Consider the following 19,122-nt stretch of genomic DNA (forward strand, 5'->3'; position numbering starts at 1 on the left):
TGACTGTTCCTAGACTAGGATCATGCAATTTTATCTTATTTTTAGAATTATGGCAATTGAGCTAATTTCGTTGACTTTTATTTACATTTGTATTCGAAGAGTTTATGCTTTCAATCTGTATCAGAGATATCAAATTAGTTACAATTTTAGTTACAAAATCTTTAAAACATATGAATTTGGGATCTCAAAACAATTTTTATTTTAACATTCAGAATGTTAAGAATTGGGCATGAACATGTATCTTGAACATTTCCTAAGTCCTAAATGTATGAAATTTATTCTGTGGGCACTTTACCATGTTTCCGCCAGAATTGTATAACAGTATTAAATAAAAACTTCTAGTATTTAATTTTGGTTATTATGTCTGAGATTTAATTGATGATGAAATATTCCAAACCTAAAAAAAAAGCTAGTTACAGAATTCATGGAATGACCTAACTCCGAGAATTTTCTTAAGATTGATATGCTTATATTGATGAGATTCGGACGCTATGTGATTTCATTACAAAAAGCATGAACAAACGATCATTTTTTGTTCAAAATCAGTGAACTTTTGAGGCTCCTTTAATCGAGGTCCCAATCGTTGTCATGAAATAAATATCTTAAAATCAAAATAATAGTAAACCTCAATGTCATATTATTGGTCACAGAAAAAAAAATACACAAAAACAAGTTGCCTTAACGCAACTTAATTGAATAGCATCTTCGCGAGTTTATGTTTAACCGTAGTTTAGCAAAATAACAAAAAAAAAAATGCAACAGGCCCCCCTAGGCCTCCTCCAGAGAAATTTTCTAGCTACGCCAATGGCTGTAGCCAACCTCAATCGAAGTCAAACGTCATTTCTGACAGTGCTGATTCATTTTCGAGGGGCTCATGTATGTACAATTTAGATAGTTTCTAAAGGATTGTGATGATAATAAACAATCGGTGTATCCCTCAACCAATTTTCAGCTTGACAGCTCAGCCCAACTAACGAAAGCCTTTCACTAAGTGGGCTACGGGTTTAGCCCAACGAGTGAAAGTTGACTGTACTGGAATCCGCACTGGAGCACTGCGCAAAACTTATCCGAAAACTCCCCGTCCCTTTTCATTAAGCTGGGTTTAAACAGGGCAAGTCAATTGATCATGTCAGTTGAATTCAACTGACTTGAACGCGAATTGAATGTGTAAACCATGCCATTCAACTGACTTGATCAACTCACTTGAATTGAAAAAAAGTTGAACCAGGCTCAACTTTTCAAGCCAATTGAGTTCAACTGAGTTGATCATTTGACTTGTCTAGTCTAAACCCAGCTTAAAGCGAAATTAGACAGTAGCGCAACACGAGAAAAGGGCCTATCATTGTAGATCGATTCTCTTCATCGATTTTCTCTTTCGCGAATAACCGACTGCAAATGAATTTTCCATTGAGTGTGTTGTTTCAGGCGCAAGCTAACATAATCTTCTGTCGAACTGTGCTTAGCGAAAAATTCGTTTATGTAGCCTTGGTAAACCAAAGAGAAAGTCTATGAAGAGATTGATTGATTGATTTATCTTTATTAAGGAGGCTTTCAGCCTGAGGCTGGTTCGCCTCCACAATCGATGAAGAGAATCGATCAACGAGGAAAGGCCCTTTTCAAATGTTACGCGAGAGTTCTGCCGGCCGCTCGTTGCTATCTCTTTTATTCTTATGGCGAAAAGTGATGTTAGCTTTTGCGTGCTGTGTTCTATTAAATCAGCAATTGGGTGATCCTGCAGTACTGCAATGCAACGAATATCGGACGGACATTTCTAGATAGAGCTGGAATTAGGGCCAAACAGCTTTTGTAAACAATGACTTCTCTTGATGATTTCTAGAAATTTAAGGCTCACCCACGCAAACCAACATTCTCATCGGGTAGGGAAAGACTTCCCCTATCCGATGGTTAGGTTGATATGCGTGGACGTGTCTTGAATTCCTAGAAATCATCGATAGAAGTCATTGTTTACAAAAGCTGTTACGCCCTAACTCCTGCTCTATCTAGATTTAGTTTATTATTAAATATTACGTCTACTTTGCAACACCATAAATATGGGTGACTATTCAGAACGGCTCTCGGATTTTTCCTTCACATTTAGAAGAATCATCAGCTTTGGCATTGTCCAGAACAGAAGTGGAAGTTCGGATCAGAAAGTGGCTCCACTTTTCATTGGACATCACTAGCGCACCTAGGAGTAGAAGGCCCCTTCTGCGTGCAGTTAAGATGATAGTGTGAGTGAGCATAGAAAGCCCACGTGGAACACCTCCACTACGCATCTTTTGTTGAGCGATTTGTTTGTACTTTCCCTTCTGTTCTGTGAATCCATGTTTTGCTGTCAATGTCCACGAAGTCAGCAAAGCAAATAAACTGGCTGAGTTTATTAAAGGCTTCATTCTACGGCACAATCGTTCCTCGACTTAGTTTAAAAACGATCATGCTGAACTGTGGAACGGTGTTCTTCAATCGTATATCTTCATAACTGTTCAAGTAATTAGAGTTTGACACCCTAAAAAAACCTATACTATCAAATAATCTATTCGATTTACTCTAACCTATCTTTATTATTATCACATTCGGGCCATCCATTACATGGTAGAGAAAGAGGTGCGCACAACCCAAATCACTCGTTCGCATTCACTGCAAATCATTCTCCTTCGACATCCTCGTCTGCAGCAAACCTCGGCAGATAAGCAGCCCAATCAGCCCCAACGGAATTATCAGCACCAAGATAAGGCTCACCACAAGGCCTCCCGTCCGAGCACCGTACTCCTGTTCACCTGTTGGTTGAAAAAAAAAAATGGTATGCGAAAAATGGGTACAACACATCTAGTTAATATTTGCGCTCCACCTTTTTGGAAGACCAACGGGCATTGTCGACGCTGTTGCACAAAAATGCTGGCCCTGGTTTAAAGAAAAAGAAGAAGGAAAATTCATGACGGCGCGGAATTACATTGAACTATCTTCTTTATTGATTTCACCATTGTTGCTTATCATTAAATACACACACTTATTGGTGGACTTATCGCTAAAGAAAAAAAAAAAAGGCTGACTGACTGTTATCTAGTTTGTGCGGGCCTTATGGCAAAGAAGTAGGATTTTGTAAAAATAAACGATGACTTCAATCGTGATGTCGCGTTAAAATACCTGACTTTGTCGGATGGTTGGGTTTTTTGTTTTAAGGGGTGGGAAGAGTTTGAGGTTTGAGGTTCTAGACCTCGGTTGACCGGCTGTCCATTCTTTGGGGCAGACCGACATTTTGGTTGAGCGGTTGATTGGGCTGTTCGGCACCACCACTGAAGAACGTTCCGGTGGTGGAAGGAGGCTGCTGTTGGTAGCCTTCCGGTCTTCTCTGGTTGACCGGCGAGTTTTCTTCGGTGGCGAAGCTGCTGTTGCGATCGATGCCGCTGAAGGTAGGGCTGTATGCTCCGTAGGCTTGCGTTGGCGATTCGATCGGTGGTGGTGGGTAGGTGTCTCCGCTGAACATGGATGGTCCGGCACCAACGTCGTCCTCCGGTCCCGAAGTCAGCCGGCGACGACCTAGTTGTTTATGATCAGCCATGTTCTTATATTGGAAATCATTGACAACTTTATCTCTATATTCACCTCCTTCCGAGGATGTAATGTCTTCTTCATCCAGGTCCATCTTTTTCGGCTCGAACTGAATGTCCGGTTTGCCAGCCAGTGGTTCATGAGTGTCGTACGTTGCGTCGTACCGGCGCACCTTCTTGATCGTATGGTCATCGTATTCGCTTCCGTCGCTAGCCAGATTGCGAAGCGTGGTTCGCGAACCGGAACGAGACGGAATTGGCATACGCCAGTCCGGGTCATCCTTTAGCTTGCGCTTCCGGAAGCAATAGACGCCGCAAACGATACACATGATTAGGGGCAACATTACAGCGAGGACAATGCCAATGGTAATCCAAGCGGTTCGACGGCTATAGAACACAGCGCCTAGATGAGCGAAGAAATCTCTCGTTAGTAGACGCGTGGGGGCTTGACAAGCTTTTGAAGGGATTTGCAATGCAATACTTACGTAGACATTCGGTGAATCCATACTCCGGTACGTCCCATAGACCATTATCACGACAAATCCGCCTGGAGTCCCCGATCAGAACAAATCCTTCGTTACACTCAAAGGAAACGCGAGCCCCTGGGGTGAACATGAAGCTGGACTTCCGCCCGAAGCGGGGAGTTTCCAGAATACCACAGGATATGGTCCGCCTGGAAATTTAAACGTTGATTAACTGAACTGCCTGTAGAATTTTGCTCGCTAACTCACTCATTATTCATACTCTGTATGTTGATCGCACTGGCATGGTAGTTTTTGGTAAAGTGCGCCATCTCCCGGTTCAGCGTCATTCCGAAATCGTACCGACATTGGTAACTTTCACCGCACAACTCCTTCGCTCGTTCTACATCGTGCGTTCGATTGGGCGGTAAGAATTGACCCGGTTCCGGACGGAACTCCGGCGTGAACAATGTATTCGAATAGTAACTGGACGTCCTACCAAACTCTCTGGTAAACAGCGCTCTGCCTATACCCTCTATCTCTCGGTCCGACAACATCCCTGTGGAAGTAGAACGAGTGTTACGCTATGATCGACAATCCAAACACACTAAATATAATGAATCTTACAATGCATTGCAAAATTGTTGTGAATGTCTCCGAAGTGGTTCAGATTAGGTGCTATAACAACGCCATCAGGTCGTATCAAATCATCCTGCATGTCCCAACTCCAATTGCCGAACAGACCTCTCGTTTTATTCTAAAAAAAACAATCTCCAATCAATACAATCTTTCCAAATCCACTTCACCCGTTGTTGCCCGTACTATAAAACTCCACGGCGTGTAGACCCGCGCCGTCATGAAGCCATTGTTCTCGACGACTTCCACCCCAACTCCGGACGAGAACATGATGACCACTTCCGATTGATTCAGGATGTACGTCGGCGTATAGACCGTAACTCCGTGGAAGTGCTGGAACTTCAAACTCTGTCGATCGAAAAAGATCCTCCGTTCGTCGGCAAACACATCCAACCGGTAGCGCCACTGGGCATCCCGGGGACGTAGACGCACTTCGATGACCGTCGAAGTGTTACCACGTGCAGCAATCGACGTCAGCTGAGTTGCCATAACCTGTCCGTGGATGTTACGAGCTACCTGCTCAAATCGGCCCTGAACGTCGATGCGTTCCTCTCCATTGTTACCTCGCAGCAGCACGAATTCACCCATTCCGTTGAACGTGTACTGCAGTCCATCGAAGGTGACAATATGCGGATCTCCGAAGACTGCGCCAACTGCCGGCGATTGGTAGGCAATGCAGTCCTGAGAAGGCCGTCGTTCGAAACGGAACGTTTCACAGCCAACAGCTTGTTCATCCTGCCACATGCAGCACGAATAGTACGGACGAACATCGTGGAACCAGGTGGACAGAGTCGGAACCTTGTTAGCTTCGTTCCAGGGCATCTGACCGATGTTGTGATTTCTGCGTGGCCTCGATCCCCACATTTGATCGTACGATAGCATTAGGTATCCGTTGCGGTCATAGCAGCACTGCTGTTCGGAACCCTGAGACGATGGTTGACCGGATCGTACACAATGGATGGCTCCTCGGTGGTGCAGACAAGTTGGATTGGTGTCCCGATCGCAGTCCGGATCCGGCAGGAAACGTCCCTTGTCGTATATGGCGTGTTCCAGCACGCACGGACACAGCGGAAGTTCGTGGGCGAAATTTCTGAGAAAACGGTCCGTCAAGAGCCAGTTGTCGCACAAGGCTCGTGGCCAGTTTCGTCCGTGGATTCGTTCCCATTGTGGACCAAAGTACCAACCCAAGGGAATCGGTTTGGACCATAAAATTCTGTGGAAGGAAAGAGGGAGCGTTAGAATACAGCGCTGGAGGTCGTTGGTTGTAGCAGGACGACTCACGGAGAAACGCTTAGTCCGTTGAACTGCTGTGGATTTGTAAGGTTGATTTGGATGAACCCGAATTGCATATCCACATTGCGTGGGTTGTCTCTCAGCCGGAAGTTGGCCGGAGCAATCGTGTACACTCCCGTATTGGTTAGCTGAGGTTCGATCATGTCGATGTATTCCAGTTCCGGGCTAGTGAAAAAAAAAACGTTTGTTAAGTCGGGAACCTTAGTACGGCCGTTTCGCCTAGCTTACCGAATTGTTGCTTCCCGGTAGCCCCACAGCGAGATCTGAACGTTCGCATTCAAGTTCGTCGTCAAATTGTACCGATTCCAGGTGATTCGAATCTCCGACGGATTCCTACGGTGAACGTCGTCCGACTCGAAGAAGATCCGATCCGTAGCCGTAGCCGGAGTTTCCACGAAGTAGCGTCCTCTCCACTTGAATCGCTCCGTACCGATGGAGATTTCGAACCGAATGTAGCCTTGCGCCTTCAGGAACGGCTGCACGCAGATGGCACGATTCGTATCGACGACCGTTCCGATAACCTCCTCCGTATCGAACCGACATGCTATGCGGGTGGCGTTCGACAGGAAGCACGGTCCGGTGATGTTGACGACCGTTCCACCCAGCATATTTCCGGACTCCGGAGCGAACACCAACGGTAGATGCGCCGCGTCGATATCTTTGTTGCACGTTCCAAGCATGATCCGTTCGTCGATTCGGAAGATGTGCCGTCCGGGGAATCCGTTCGCCCAACCACGTCCCGTCAAGTCTCGCAGTACCGAGGCCTGACTGTACGGTTTGTACTCGTAGGCCTGTGTTCCGTTTCCTGCGTTGAAACCGATCTGTTGGGAGGTGAAAACTTAAATCATTGAAGTTATTGAGCGAATTAAAGAACCTACATAAGCGGGGACACCTCCTTCTCCTCCGGTAGTGTCACCACCGGCTTCCGTATGCGACGACCAATTGATGATGGCATAGTTGAAAATGGCATACGTGTAGACTTCATCAGTTGCCAGGATCATCTGGAAGGTGTTCGTCTGCAATGGTGGAATAATTTTCATCAGTGATCAGTGATTCCAAAAATCCGAACCGTTTCCCCAAGCATACCTTAAATAGTGAGTTATCGATGCCGCCGGCAAAACTCATGTTTTTCCACGTCGTGATGATGGCGTGCTTCGGCACGAACGTATCCGATCCAACCACTCCCTCGCGGATGTCCCACATGACGCGTTCACGCATTTCCACGCCGGGTCGGTCGGTTCTCGTTTCCAGATCACGCTCCATTCGGAAGTACACTCCGGGCGATCGCTGATCGACGTCCGTATCGTAGATCCGACCGATCCGGCACCTGGAGAAGAAGATTCCAATGAACGACGGATCGTTTCGCCGGGGCCAATCCTTGATCGGGAAGGACAGCGGATAGGTGTAGTGCTCGGGCGGGTCGGAGAACTCCAGGAATCCGTTCATCGATACGCGGGTGTAGTTGAAGCGAAAGCCGAAGAACGGCAGCTGGAAGTTGAAGTTCTTGTGCACCTGGGGCATCGAGGCGTGGATGTCCCGCTGGTAGTCGCCGATGTCCTCCGGGCCACCCTGGCTGTAGAATGGGTACAGGAAGTTACGACGGATCTGGGCCAATCGTGCCGGGGTGATGGTGTAGGCTGAGCCATCTTTCTGGAAGTTGGGTGGATCCTTCGGTTGAACCGGGTTGTTGAGATCTGCCGAATGGGGAGTAGTGAGTAATGCGGTTAGATAGTGCTGTTGACGAATAGTCATCGTTACTATTTCTGCGAAAATTATCAGTGGGTGACTGATAACAGGGTGAGTAACCGGGCGGAAGTGTGTGAGTCATGGCTTAGCGTTCGTAGAGATTATTTGATTGCTGGGCCTGTGCGAGATATGCTTCGGAACTTTGGTGGGATTATAATTTCACATGAGTTTTCGTGGGAAATATGCATTGTATGAGTGGGTGTGTATTTATAATTATTTGTGTAGGTACAGGGAATACCAGATCGTGTTTCCTGGAGCAGCAGATTGAACATTCGAAAATTTGTCATGCTTCTGTGAGGAAGAGCTTAATTTTATGGAAACTTAAGGCAGCTTGAACCTTCAGGGATCTAGCCTTTCGCTGCCCAACTAACATTGCATGATTTATCGAGGTTGTAAAGCATTCTACAAGTCTACAGAACCCTTATAAAACCACAATTGTTACTTGGGTGGATCCCTCCTTAACATCCTCTACCGATATAAATTTATTCAACATCGTGAAGGCTGTGGAGTAGATCCTACATACTTTGACGATAAGCTTAGAGAATTTCAGAACAGGTAAAAGTATAAAAGTCGTCAGAATTACACAACATTTATTAGCGATTTGATTAAACCTTATTAACCTGTGAACAATCTGGAAGACAAGGAAAGATTCAGTTATTTTCGGGAGAAGGTACAAAGACATCAAATCACCAACAAGACCGAACAAGTTCTGAGATCGTTGCAGTTTATTTAGGAATTCTTTTCGGAAGGAAGACATTCTAAATTCGTTCAAAGTGGTCTTATGAAGCTTCGGAACAGGGCCGCATAAAATCGATGCAACGAAGAGACAGTTAGCTTTCTTTTTCTGTTGAAGTCGAGCAGCATTGCATCATTCTAGCACCTCAGTCGGTGTTTGCAAACACATTTTCGATCGTTTGAATGCCTTCCTCCCGTCGCTTCATTCATGTTTCTTTGTAGCTTCGCCCTAATAAAAAATTACCACACACGAACGATAACCCAAATGATTGAACTATTCCACACATGGTTTGGATGATACCCCGAACACGTCGTTAAGCAAATTAACCATAACATTTTAATTAGGGCGGTGAAGCGGACGAGTGAAAAAGCGCTCGACTTTGACCTGTTCGCCTTTTACGAAGAACATCAACCGAGGGAACATGCCGTATATTACCTGAAGATTACACGTAATATGTTTAATTTATCTTCCATTCATATTTTTATTTATAAAAAAAAAATTAAAACGGGACATTAAACATATTAAACAAATTGAAAGGGTAGGTGACAGAGTATCGGTGAAAGGAATTGATAGCCAAAATGACGCTTCGTTTCAACTCGAGAAGCGACGTTACTTTCATTGAAAGGGGTGAGCAAAGCAGAGACCGAAAATTCCACAGCCTGCCTTTCGTTCTGTTTCTATTTCATTTTGGCTTCGCGCTGATAGGCTAGCTAGGTGTTATAGGAATGATATTTCTGCATTCACATCTCCAATATTATTGTCAATAACTCCCCTTCGCGTCAATATATTGATACATGAAAGTAAGCAACACTCTAGCTCGGTTACATCAAGCTATCCCTGTGGAATTTGTACAGTACATCTATCAGAGCACTTATTATCAACCTGCTCAAATTATCAGCAATATAGACGTTTCATGGCCTAGCTTGCAATCTAAGAGACGCTTCTTGTAACGAGCCAAATAGAGAGGAGGCTCTACTGACTTTCGTGAAGGATTCCGGAATCTACAATCAAATTTGATGGACATCATGCTACAATGACACGTTTTAATCAAGGCACATAATTGCTGACCCACGCAATGAACCTAGACAATGAACAAAACATAAATTAATCACGACGAAAACACCGGACGACGACTAATGAACTATCAAAACATGAGATTTTGTTAATTTATTACTTTGTTATAATGTTATAACAAACACTAGGAGGGTCACTCATTTGAAGCCCTCTTCTCTTTTGAAAAGGTGAACTAGCCTCTGGCTGAAAGCCTCTATTATAAGAAAAACAAATACACTCTAGCTTATTTTAGAGCTTCGAAAATGTAGAGCCCTGCTTCGGAGCCCAGTCCGGATGACTACAAAGTACATTTAGCGAGAATGTGCTTTGTCGTAGCCCATTTCCGTTCTATCGAGCAAAAATCATCAATAATATCCATGATTTCACCGAACACAAATCAATAATACGTTTGTTTCGATGCGTTAGCTCATGTAGGGGAAAGTAGGTAAAGATGGACACTAACCGTAATTCGTAAATAAAAGTTTCATGTAATGTTTCAGTGACGGAACAACTTTTGATATAGTGTAGCAATACTTTTGGGACTCACTGTTGATATCGAAGACGCTAACTGTCAAAATTATAAACAAAACAAATATTTTCTTCGTGGATACGCTAGTGGAAGTAATTTTGCGTCGACGGACTATTGCTTCTAAGTCATAACGGTATTGTGTTTCTGCGTTCTTTCTACGATAACCAGTTATCCTGGTCATCGACCACACATCTGGTAAAGAAACGGTAATTTTTTGGATATTTAGTCAAGAGCTATGGACGTTTTAAAAATAGTGATAAAGTTGGGAAAGATGGACACTCTAAGATTTGGGAAAGACGGACATAAAGGTGCTGAATGAATCTTGATTGTTTTACTTATTTCGATTAACAGATGCCTACGAAATATGTTCGCAAGAGCAACCGGAAGTCGTGGACCAACCAGCAGTTGGATCAGGCTGTAAAAGCAGTGAAAAACGGGACGTCCGTGAAATCAGCAGCTATGAATAATGCTATTCCACGGACTACACTGATGAGGCACCTCGCGAGTCCCAATCTCTCTCCACGGCTAAGACCACTTGCTACCGTGTTCAATCAACAACAGGAAGAGGTACTGGTACAGCATCTCCTGGACTTGGAGAAAAGATTCTACGGGATTACGATAACCGATGTTAGAAAACTGGCTTTTGATTTGGCAGAAATGAACGGATTGCAGCACCCATTCAACAAGTCTACCAAGCTTGCTGGAAAAGCCTGGTTAAGCAATTTTCTTAAACGAAATCCCTGACACTACCTGGAGGTTCGGATTTTGACCCCTCCCTTTTCCTCTCCCAGGAACAGAAGAAAATGGAACAACATACGCCCTCCAGCTATTGTCAAAAAGCACAGTGAAGGATACATTTATTCATACAAACAGGCCGCCATTACCGAGCATGGAAAGCTGGAAATAGATTTTAAGCGAAAGCCCATCTCATGCTAACCGTCTATTCACCGTAAAGGTACAACTCAAAGAGCGTCCGATCGGCATTCAGTGATTGAAGTATTTGAATCTAATTTCCGTCTTACTAAGCATAATCCACACTTAACCTCTCTTTTTCGAACGGATATGAACTCTAAAATGGAGTGATTCTACTATAGATGTCTTCCAGATTTATTTACCTTTCTATACGTACCGTTGGATTTGATAAAGAGTCACAAATTATTGAGATATCGTAAGAAATCTAAGACTGCTTCTTGATTGAAAATTCATTCTACGAGTTTCAATTCCGTTCTAACGCATTGGTTTTTCTAGATTTTTCTTCGTTCTATGAATGAAGACAGAAAAAATGGATTTGCTAGCAGTGCTTTTGTTTTGTTTTGAGAACAATGAGTTTAAATATTCATACATGAGCTAACGCATCGAAACAAACGTATTATTGATTTGTGTTCGGTGAAATCATGGATATTATTGATGATTTTTGCTCGATAGAACGGAAATGGGCTACGACAAAGTAGCACTCTACCCTAACAGAATTTTTTGAAAATTTGCTAGAAGAGCGCTTACAATCAGAAGCCGGGTACGGATGTCTTTGACGGAGAATTCAAAGTCCTGCGGGCAAATAGTGAGAGCGGTCGAAGCAGATTTTTTTTGGCTGCGTACTGAAAATTTCAGGTTTTCTCAAATACGCCAAAATCGGGGTATTAAAGAATCTAGACGAGATCACGCTGGTAGACGAGCTGATGCGCTGTGAGCTGGAAGATGTACCAATGACAATCCGGCTGATGAAGGCGTCCGCAGCTAACAAACTGGTGGAGGCTGATAAAGTTAAGACTGGGTGGTCAGAGTGCTCGCTGAAGGTAACCTATCAACTGGAGAGATGTTTTAGACCATTGGCTTCCGACACCAGACGGGAAACTGCAGGGACCAAGTCAGATCTGTGTAGAAGATGTGGTGAGAATGGAAACAACCACATTGTGGATGGCTTCAAACTTACAGAAAAGCTCATCGGACAGAGACCGGTCGTTATTAAAGGCTTACGCCCCTCGCGCGCCTCTAGTGTAGGGAATCGAGAATCTTTGACAGTAGTTTGTTTACACTTCTATAGAGAACAACTGGTGCAAGTTTAATCAAAGTAGTCGTTCACGTTCAGAAATAATGTCAAATGGAACTCGAAAGAAGAAAAAATATGGTGCACAAACTCCTGGAAATTCCAGAGTGGTCCAGTTCCAAGCTGGCTAAAGTGCTGAAGATGCCGAAAACAACAGTTTGTCGAGTGCTCAAAACCTACGAGGAAATCCTGGGTGTGGAAAGGAATCAGCGAACCTACGAAAAAACTAGAACCAGGGATCGTCAGCTGCGCAGCAAAGTGTTGAGGTGCGTTAAAGCCAACCCCGGTCTTTCGATCCGAGATGTGGCCAGAAGGTACAACGCCAACTTTCAAACGGTGCGGAACATCCTTGCCAGGGAAGGATACAAGTCGTACAAAGCCAGTAAACATCCGAACCGGCACATGAAGCAGAATTCCGTGCACAAAAACCGTGCAAGGCTCTTGTACGACCGTGTTTTGACGAAACACAAGGGCTATACTTTGATCGATGTCGAAACATACGTCAAACTCGATTTTAAGCAGCTTCCCGGTCAAAAGTTTTACATCGCGACTGGACGTGGGGATGTGCCGGGAAGGTTTAAGTTCGTGTTTTCCGACAAGCTCGCGAAGAAGGCCATGATTTGGCAAGCGATTTGCAGTTGTGGCCTTAAAACGGAACCATTCGTCACATCATCGACAATGACATCCCATGTTTACATCGAAGAATGCCTGAAAAAGCGTGTATTGCCGTTCATAGGGGCAACGTCATCTTTTGGCTCCAAGCCCAAAGAATCCTCCGAATTGCCCGGAATTCCGACCAATCAAAAAATACTGGGCAATTTCAAAGCAGCGACTTCGACGAAGCAGCGGGGCAGTCATGGACATCCAGCAAATGCGGGCAAAATGGAAGAAATGCGCTGATTCCGTGTCCGTTTCCACTGTGCGGGTGCTGATGGGCTCCATCAAGAGGAAGGTTCGAGATTTCGTTTGAACTGGAGAAATGCAAAGCAACCATTAATGGACTTTTTAAACTTACAGGTCTTTTTGTGCGTACCAATTTACTTTTAGTTAGCCTTTAGAGGAGATTTCAATGCATGATTAGTGGATTGGGGGAGTAAACGTTCTTACGCAGAGAGTATAATCTATTGTCTAAACAACGATGTTGTTGGCATCACTTTCTGCAGTGCGTCGCTAGTGGTAAATACAGGCCAGTGACAAGGCCTATACCAACAGCAGCGTTTGACAGTAGGCAGGATGTGCCGGGTTCAAAAAATTCATTTTGTTGTGCTGGGCCCGCTGTCACGGTATAACATGTTGCCTACGCGCCTGCCACTGGGCTGGGTAAATATGAACTGGAGAGTGTGCGAGGGGTACACTAATTGTGATCTTCAAACGATCTGGTACAATATCGGTCAATGGACACCTGTGGCAATGCGGAGGACGGGCTTGTGATATACCAAGCTCTCTTAACCCGTTAACGCCCAAGTCCTTTTTAATCTCTGGACAATGCGCGATTCTTCCAGGAGTGCCCCATTGGATCATCATTCTAGTGAAATTGAAATCATAATTAACGTTCCCAATTTCTGTTAAGACATGATAAAAGAAAAAAAATGCTGATCTATATATAGACCACTGGGCGTTAATGGATTAATTCAATCAAGATCTCAGAACATCTGTGAACTTCTCCGAGCTTCAGAAAGTACCCGGAAGCTATTCTAAGAATATTCCTGAATATCTGGAAAGTTCCTTGAAATTAAATGAAGTTTCCAAATCTTCCAGAATGTTCCTTGAGTTTTTTGAAGTAACTGCTGACAAACTGCTTCGAAGCTCCCTAAACTGATACGAAGATCACTGACGTTCTAAGAAAATTGTTGAACTTTAGCGATTTTTTTAGCTTTTACGAAATTTCCTGAACTTCTACGAAGTTTGCAGAGCTTCTTAAATGCTTAATATAATATTCCCTACTCGTCTATGAAATTTTACGAAGTTCCTCGAACTGCTACCCAAGTAGCATTGGAAGATTAAGTAAGGTTTCAAAGCATTCGACAAGTCTAAAATCATAGTCTACATAACCCACATAAAACCATAATTCACTTGGGTACGTAATTGGCTAAGCTTCTACAAAGTTTGCTGCTCTTCAACGTTTCTTATTTAATTTCTTCGAAGCTCTCTTTGAAATTTACTGACTATTCCAAGTACCAATTAGGGTTTTGTTTGGGTTCTTAAGACTATGATTTTTACTTGTAGAATGCTTTAAAACCACGATAAAACTTACAATGTTTCTTGGGATGTACGGTAGTCCCCAATTTCATTAAACTTCAATGAAGGTTCCTTAAATAAATACAAGGGCCCTGAACTTTTATAAGATGTGTGTATGTGTCATCCTCTACCCTTCACCCAGCTGGGAGCGTTGGACAAATAGAACTGCGAATGATTTGTTCAAATCTAATGCTCTTGTGAAGGTCCGTACTTTAAAAAGGATTACTTTTGAGGCAAGGCAAGACGTCCTCAACAAGTTTAAGGAAAAGGATGTACTAATGACCACAACAGGTACAGCAAATCATCACATAGACGTCCTTATTCACACTATCTATTCAGGGGTATAATGAAAAGAAGGGACGCCGCAGACAACTCAAGCTTGAACCGGATACCTGGGCAATCCACAATGCCCGCAACAGGCAGCAGAAGGTGTCCTATCGTATTTAGTTGTTGAATATTGTTGCATTTATAAATGCAGTTTATGTTATGTGCTGGAGTAAGTTTATTTTTTATTAAATGGATGGATCCCACCCAAGGGGTGGTTACTCTACACACTCATTTTGCGTCAACTTTTTTCTCAGTGTGCCGAGAGTGCCAGTCATCGGACTGACATTGTTTGCTTGTGAATAATGACATGTTTGGCAACCCGGTTAATCTGAAAGTTCAAATGGTTTGTTTAGAAGCAACAACATAACACGCAGTGGAACCGATCCAAGAGGCAAGCCCCCTCCCCCCAATGGTGGTTTACGTGGTTGAAACTCGAGGGGATAAAAACCGATTCCGGGATGAATTTGTCAAGAGTGTTGATGCAGCTATCTACACTGATGAACGATGGCGTGACCGGTGTATATAGGGAAAAATCACAGCTTGGTTTCACGATGAATAACTCCGATTGCCCTGGTCCTGGTAGCTCGATTGTTTTGATTTGGTCAACTGTTCTCAAATTTTCAGCGCAGTACCGATTGCCCTGGTGTTTTATGTATTTTCTGCTATTGAAGGTGTACTGCTTCGGACAGGCATTAGGATATTCGCAGCTGGGGAATCCAACACGGTTTTGCAGAATCTATGGTGGATTGGTGCATTGGATTGTGTCAACAATAATTATTTGACACACGCTCTGAGCAGGCGCTGAAATAGGCCAGCGTTGCCAGTAACTTCAACGATCATGAAAATTTATACCATGGGTGCCAAACTGTGCCATTGAGTGTACCCAAATCTGTTTGTGGCACACTGTGCGGAGTGACCAACCCCTTGATCTCACCAAATTTTAAGCAGAATCCTGTTCTTCTCCAAACATAAGGCTGACCGCCCACTTTCCCCACTCCTCTTTCTGAATTATATACACCTCTTTCACTCATAACATCGATTCCATATACCAAACTTCCACTACATCGACATCATGGCACGGAACTTTGAGATGATAGCTGAAACGTACATCAGACTGAAGGCTGAAGCTAGGCGGATTGGACTTGCCATCAACGCATCAAAGACAAAATACATGAAAGGAAGAGGTTCTAGGGAAGACAATGTTAGCCTCCCACCCCGAGTTCAGATTGACGGTGACGAAATCGAGGTGGTCGATGAGTTCGTGTATTTGGGCTCACTGGTGACCGCCGAAAATGATACCAGCAGAGAAATTCAAAGACGCATTATGGCAGGGAAGTGCCTACTTTGGACTCCGGAGGACGCTCCGGTCGAATAAAATTCGCCACCGCACGAAGTTGACTGTCTACAAGACGCTGATTAGACCGGTGGTCCTCTACGGCCTATGCTCGAACGGAAGGTGTTGCGTACCATCTACGGTGGAGTGCAGATGGATGACGGAACGTGGAGGAGGCGAATGAACCACGAATTGCACCAGCTGCTGGGAGAACCATCCATCGTCCACTTTGCAAAACATTTCAAAGGGGTGTAATTGCATTTGTAAACAATGGCTTTAGCCGTCGATTTCTCGCGGATAAAAGCTCACTCATGAAAAATAATGACACCAACAGGTAGATGAATGTTTCCTCTACCAGTCCTTCTTCTTCTTCTTATTCGCATTTCAAGCTTATTGCATATCGCATATTAGCTTATTGCGTGCTCTCAACTTAGTGTTCTAGATGCACTTCCACAGTTATTAATTGAGAGCTTTCGATGCTTGTACCATTTTTGCATTGGTATAATTGTGTGGCAAGTCCAATCATACTTCTATGCCCAGGGAAGTCGAGAAATTTTCCAACCCGAAAAATGTCTAGACCGGACCTGGAATCGAACCCAGCCACCTCCAGCATGGTCTTGCTTTGTAGCTGCGCCTTTATCGACTAAGCTAAGGGAGGCCTCTACCAGTTAGCATTGTTATGTTAGAGGGTTGAACTTTTAGATGCGAGAAATCGACAGCAATTACGCCATTTGAAATGTTGGCACTGAAATGTTTTTTATCAGCTCTGATTCTGAGAAATATTTCAATTGGGTTGTTTAACTTCGAAAAATATTCCGATTTTTATACGTCATCTGATAGAGCTTTGTTTTCTGATCACAATGATATTTTTATCGATCCCGTAGACATTCATCTCGATTTTTAAATCAAGATTTAAATTTTTTATCGTTGGGACTAAATCTATTCGTTGACATCTCGCTCCCATAAAATGTCCCACCAAGGAGCGGTAACATGGTGATTTTTGATAATGTAATCGTACTTATTTTAAATAGTTCCAGCGTACCAAAATTGATGAAATTTTGGATTACGAAGATAACGAATATGAATTTACCTCAATACCCATTAACAACCCAATTCTGAGGTGAATTATATGGGAATTCTCAGGAAAATTCCAGTGAATTAAAAAAAAATGGAAGAAGCTTCAGTGTTTCACAGAGACTGTTGATTGACATTTTCAAGGGATTCTCAGAGATAATCTTAAATTTATTTTATTCTGAATGCTGCACTCTGAAGGGAAATTATTCTAAAGGAAATGCTTGAGAACAATCCAATGAAGTCCTGTACAAGGTTTCAAGGTAGCTAAAAAATAGACTAATTTTGAAAACTTCGAACGCAAAACCATATTCAAGATCCAGGAAAAATGCTATTGTCTTAGTAATCGCCAATTTAACCTACTGATCTATTCGGTTCAATCGCATTATACTTAAGAAATAAAGAAGTGTGCTACCTGCAGAGTTGTTCAATACCTGCAGTATATAATTCATGTTCATGTATCTCTAATTCTGAGCTCCATCGTCTACATCATGTGAAGCCGATATCAGCAGAAATTCGAGAACGTAAGTGGCTGGATTTGAAATCCGCAAGCTAGCACTGGATTGGGACCTGCCAGGACATTGCAGCAGAGTCAGGCCCAGGGGCTCATTGCCACGGAGCCCCACAACGAAATCAAGAAAATAATTTTGATCAGGGTCAAGGCGAAAGTCCCCCTCATGTTTCAATCCCAGTGGTGGAAGAGCGCGTGCAACGATCAACTTCGCTATCGAGCCGTGTGTGATTGCACAGCAAATCCTTCAACTCCCATCCGAACGATCAATCAATAAACCCAACGCAAACACAGTTGGTCAGAACTGAATTGCATCACTATGGGCAATTTGATTTCCGCACAATTGCTGGCAAACATTCTATCAATCCATGCACTGACTAACCCCCGTTATTCCAGCATACCACGCTCTTCACCACTTATCACCGTTCAAACATTGCCAAACGCTTTGCAGCGCGCGCGTATCGTAAGTGAAACATATCAAAGTCTCGTTCAGTGTTGGCCTGATAACAGACAGCGACGACGACGACGACGACGACGATACAAATTAGCCAAGCCCGGACTCAGCGGTCTTCGCTGCCGTAATCTAATCGATTTGAGTCACAAAAACCAACACTGAGTAGGTGCCGAACCGACCGACAGGTATGATTCCCGTATTCAGGGCGAATCGGTAACTGACTATCTTCATACAACACCTTGCACATACGATAAGATAACACCGCAAATGTTGCTCACTAGCTACGAACAACACCCGAAAAAGGGCAACCGAATCGAAAGTGTGCCAAGTAAACTTACCTTCCCAGTTGTAGTTTTCGTCGTACGTATCCAAATTGGAGATGAAATAGTCATAGTTTTGGTAGCGGCCCTTCTTGCCCTCGGGCTTCCCGGAGGCCTGAGGATCCACTTCGACGGCATCCTCATCCACTCGCGTATCCTCGTTCTCACTATCGTCGTCCGGTTCTTCGTCGTCCTGATTCGACACGGGTTCCGTTTCCTTTTCTACGTCATCGGTCCCACTGGCAGCGACGTCTTCGGTTTCACCAGTTTCTTCGGTGACGTCATCTTCCCCCTCTGCTGCTGCCTGCACTGTGATTGTCCTTTCCAGTAACGCTACTGCACAGAGCAGTAGCAATAGCACCTTCCACCGCATTTTCACTTTTCACACTGATTTTTCCAATAACTAAATTTCGAAATTTTCACCTGAAAATTCCAACTAGTCTTATTCACCACCTGCTCTTATCTTATCACACTACCACATCTCGATTCCAGCGAACGGAGCGTGCGGAGTTCCGTTCGAATTCGTTCCGTTCGGGGCGTTGTCTGCGCGTAGACTGAGTGGTTCGTTCGGTGGGTTCCAGTTTTCCCAAGTCCCGTCGCTGAATTGGATTCGCTGGCAGATAAGATAAGCGATCGGGATTTTATTTAGTACATCAGGTGAATTTCGATGCTCGCGGAATTCATTGCCGGGGCGCGGTTTCGAAGCGTTTTGTTTTTGTTGAGTAAGTTGAGACCGGGGAGACTTCAATGCTTGTTATTCGAATGAATGCGAACGATTCGGTACTGTTGCTGAAGTAGGTAGCTACCGCACACAGGTTCATT

The 19,122-nt window shown here is 43.9% G+C and overlaps 1 protein-coding gene across 2 annotated transcripts; it reads right to left on the reverse strand.

The window, feature by feature from the left end:
- Positions 1-2,946: 2,946 nt before the first annotated feature.
- Positions 2,947-18,900, reverse strand: LOC135704805 (protein mesh-like). 2 transcript variants are annotated; one of them, XM_065226322.1, is made up of 11 exons: positions 18,319-18,900; positions 7,025-7,632; positions 6,817-6,954; positions 6,167-6,759; positions 5,927-6,103; positions 4,832-5,858; positions 4,637-4,766; positions 4,280-4,568; positions 4,034-4,221; positions 3,604-3,951; positions 2,947-3,537 (listed from the first exon to the last, which is right to left on the reverse strand). In XM_065226322.1, the coding sequence occupies exons 1-11, from the start codon at positions 18,671-18,673 to the stop codon at positions 3,209-3,211; spliced, it is 4,182 nt and encodes a 1,393-aa protein (XP_065082394.1). In that variant the 5' UTR covers positions 18,674-18,900; the 3' UTR covers positions 2,947-3,208. The 2 variants fall into 2 exon arrangements, with proteins under 2 accessions (XP_065082394.1, XP_065082393.1); XM_065226321.1 differs by having other exon boundaries at positions 2,947-3,951.
- Positions 18,901-19,122: the final 222 nt, after the last annotated feature.

Source organism: Ochlerotatus camptorhynchus, unplaced genomic scaffold (genome assembly GCF_037179485.1).
Source record: "Ochlerotatus camptorhynchus isolate MF236.1 unplaced genomic scaffold, CSIRO-AGI_Acam_v1.1 ptg000248l, whole genome shotgun sequence".
In the NCBI taxonomy this organism is placed as follows: Eukaryota; Metazoa; Arthropoda; class Insecta; order Diptera; family Culicidae; genus Ochlerotatus; species Ochlerotatus camptorhynchus.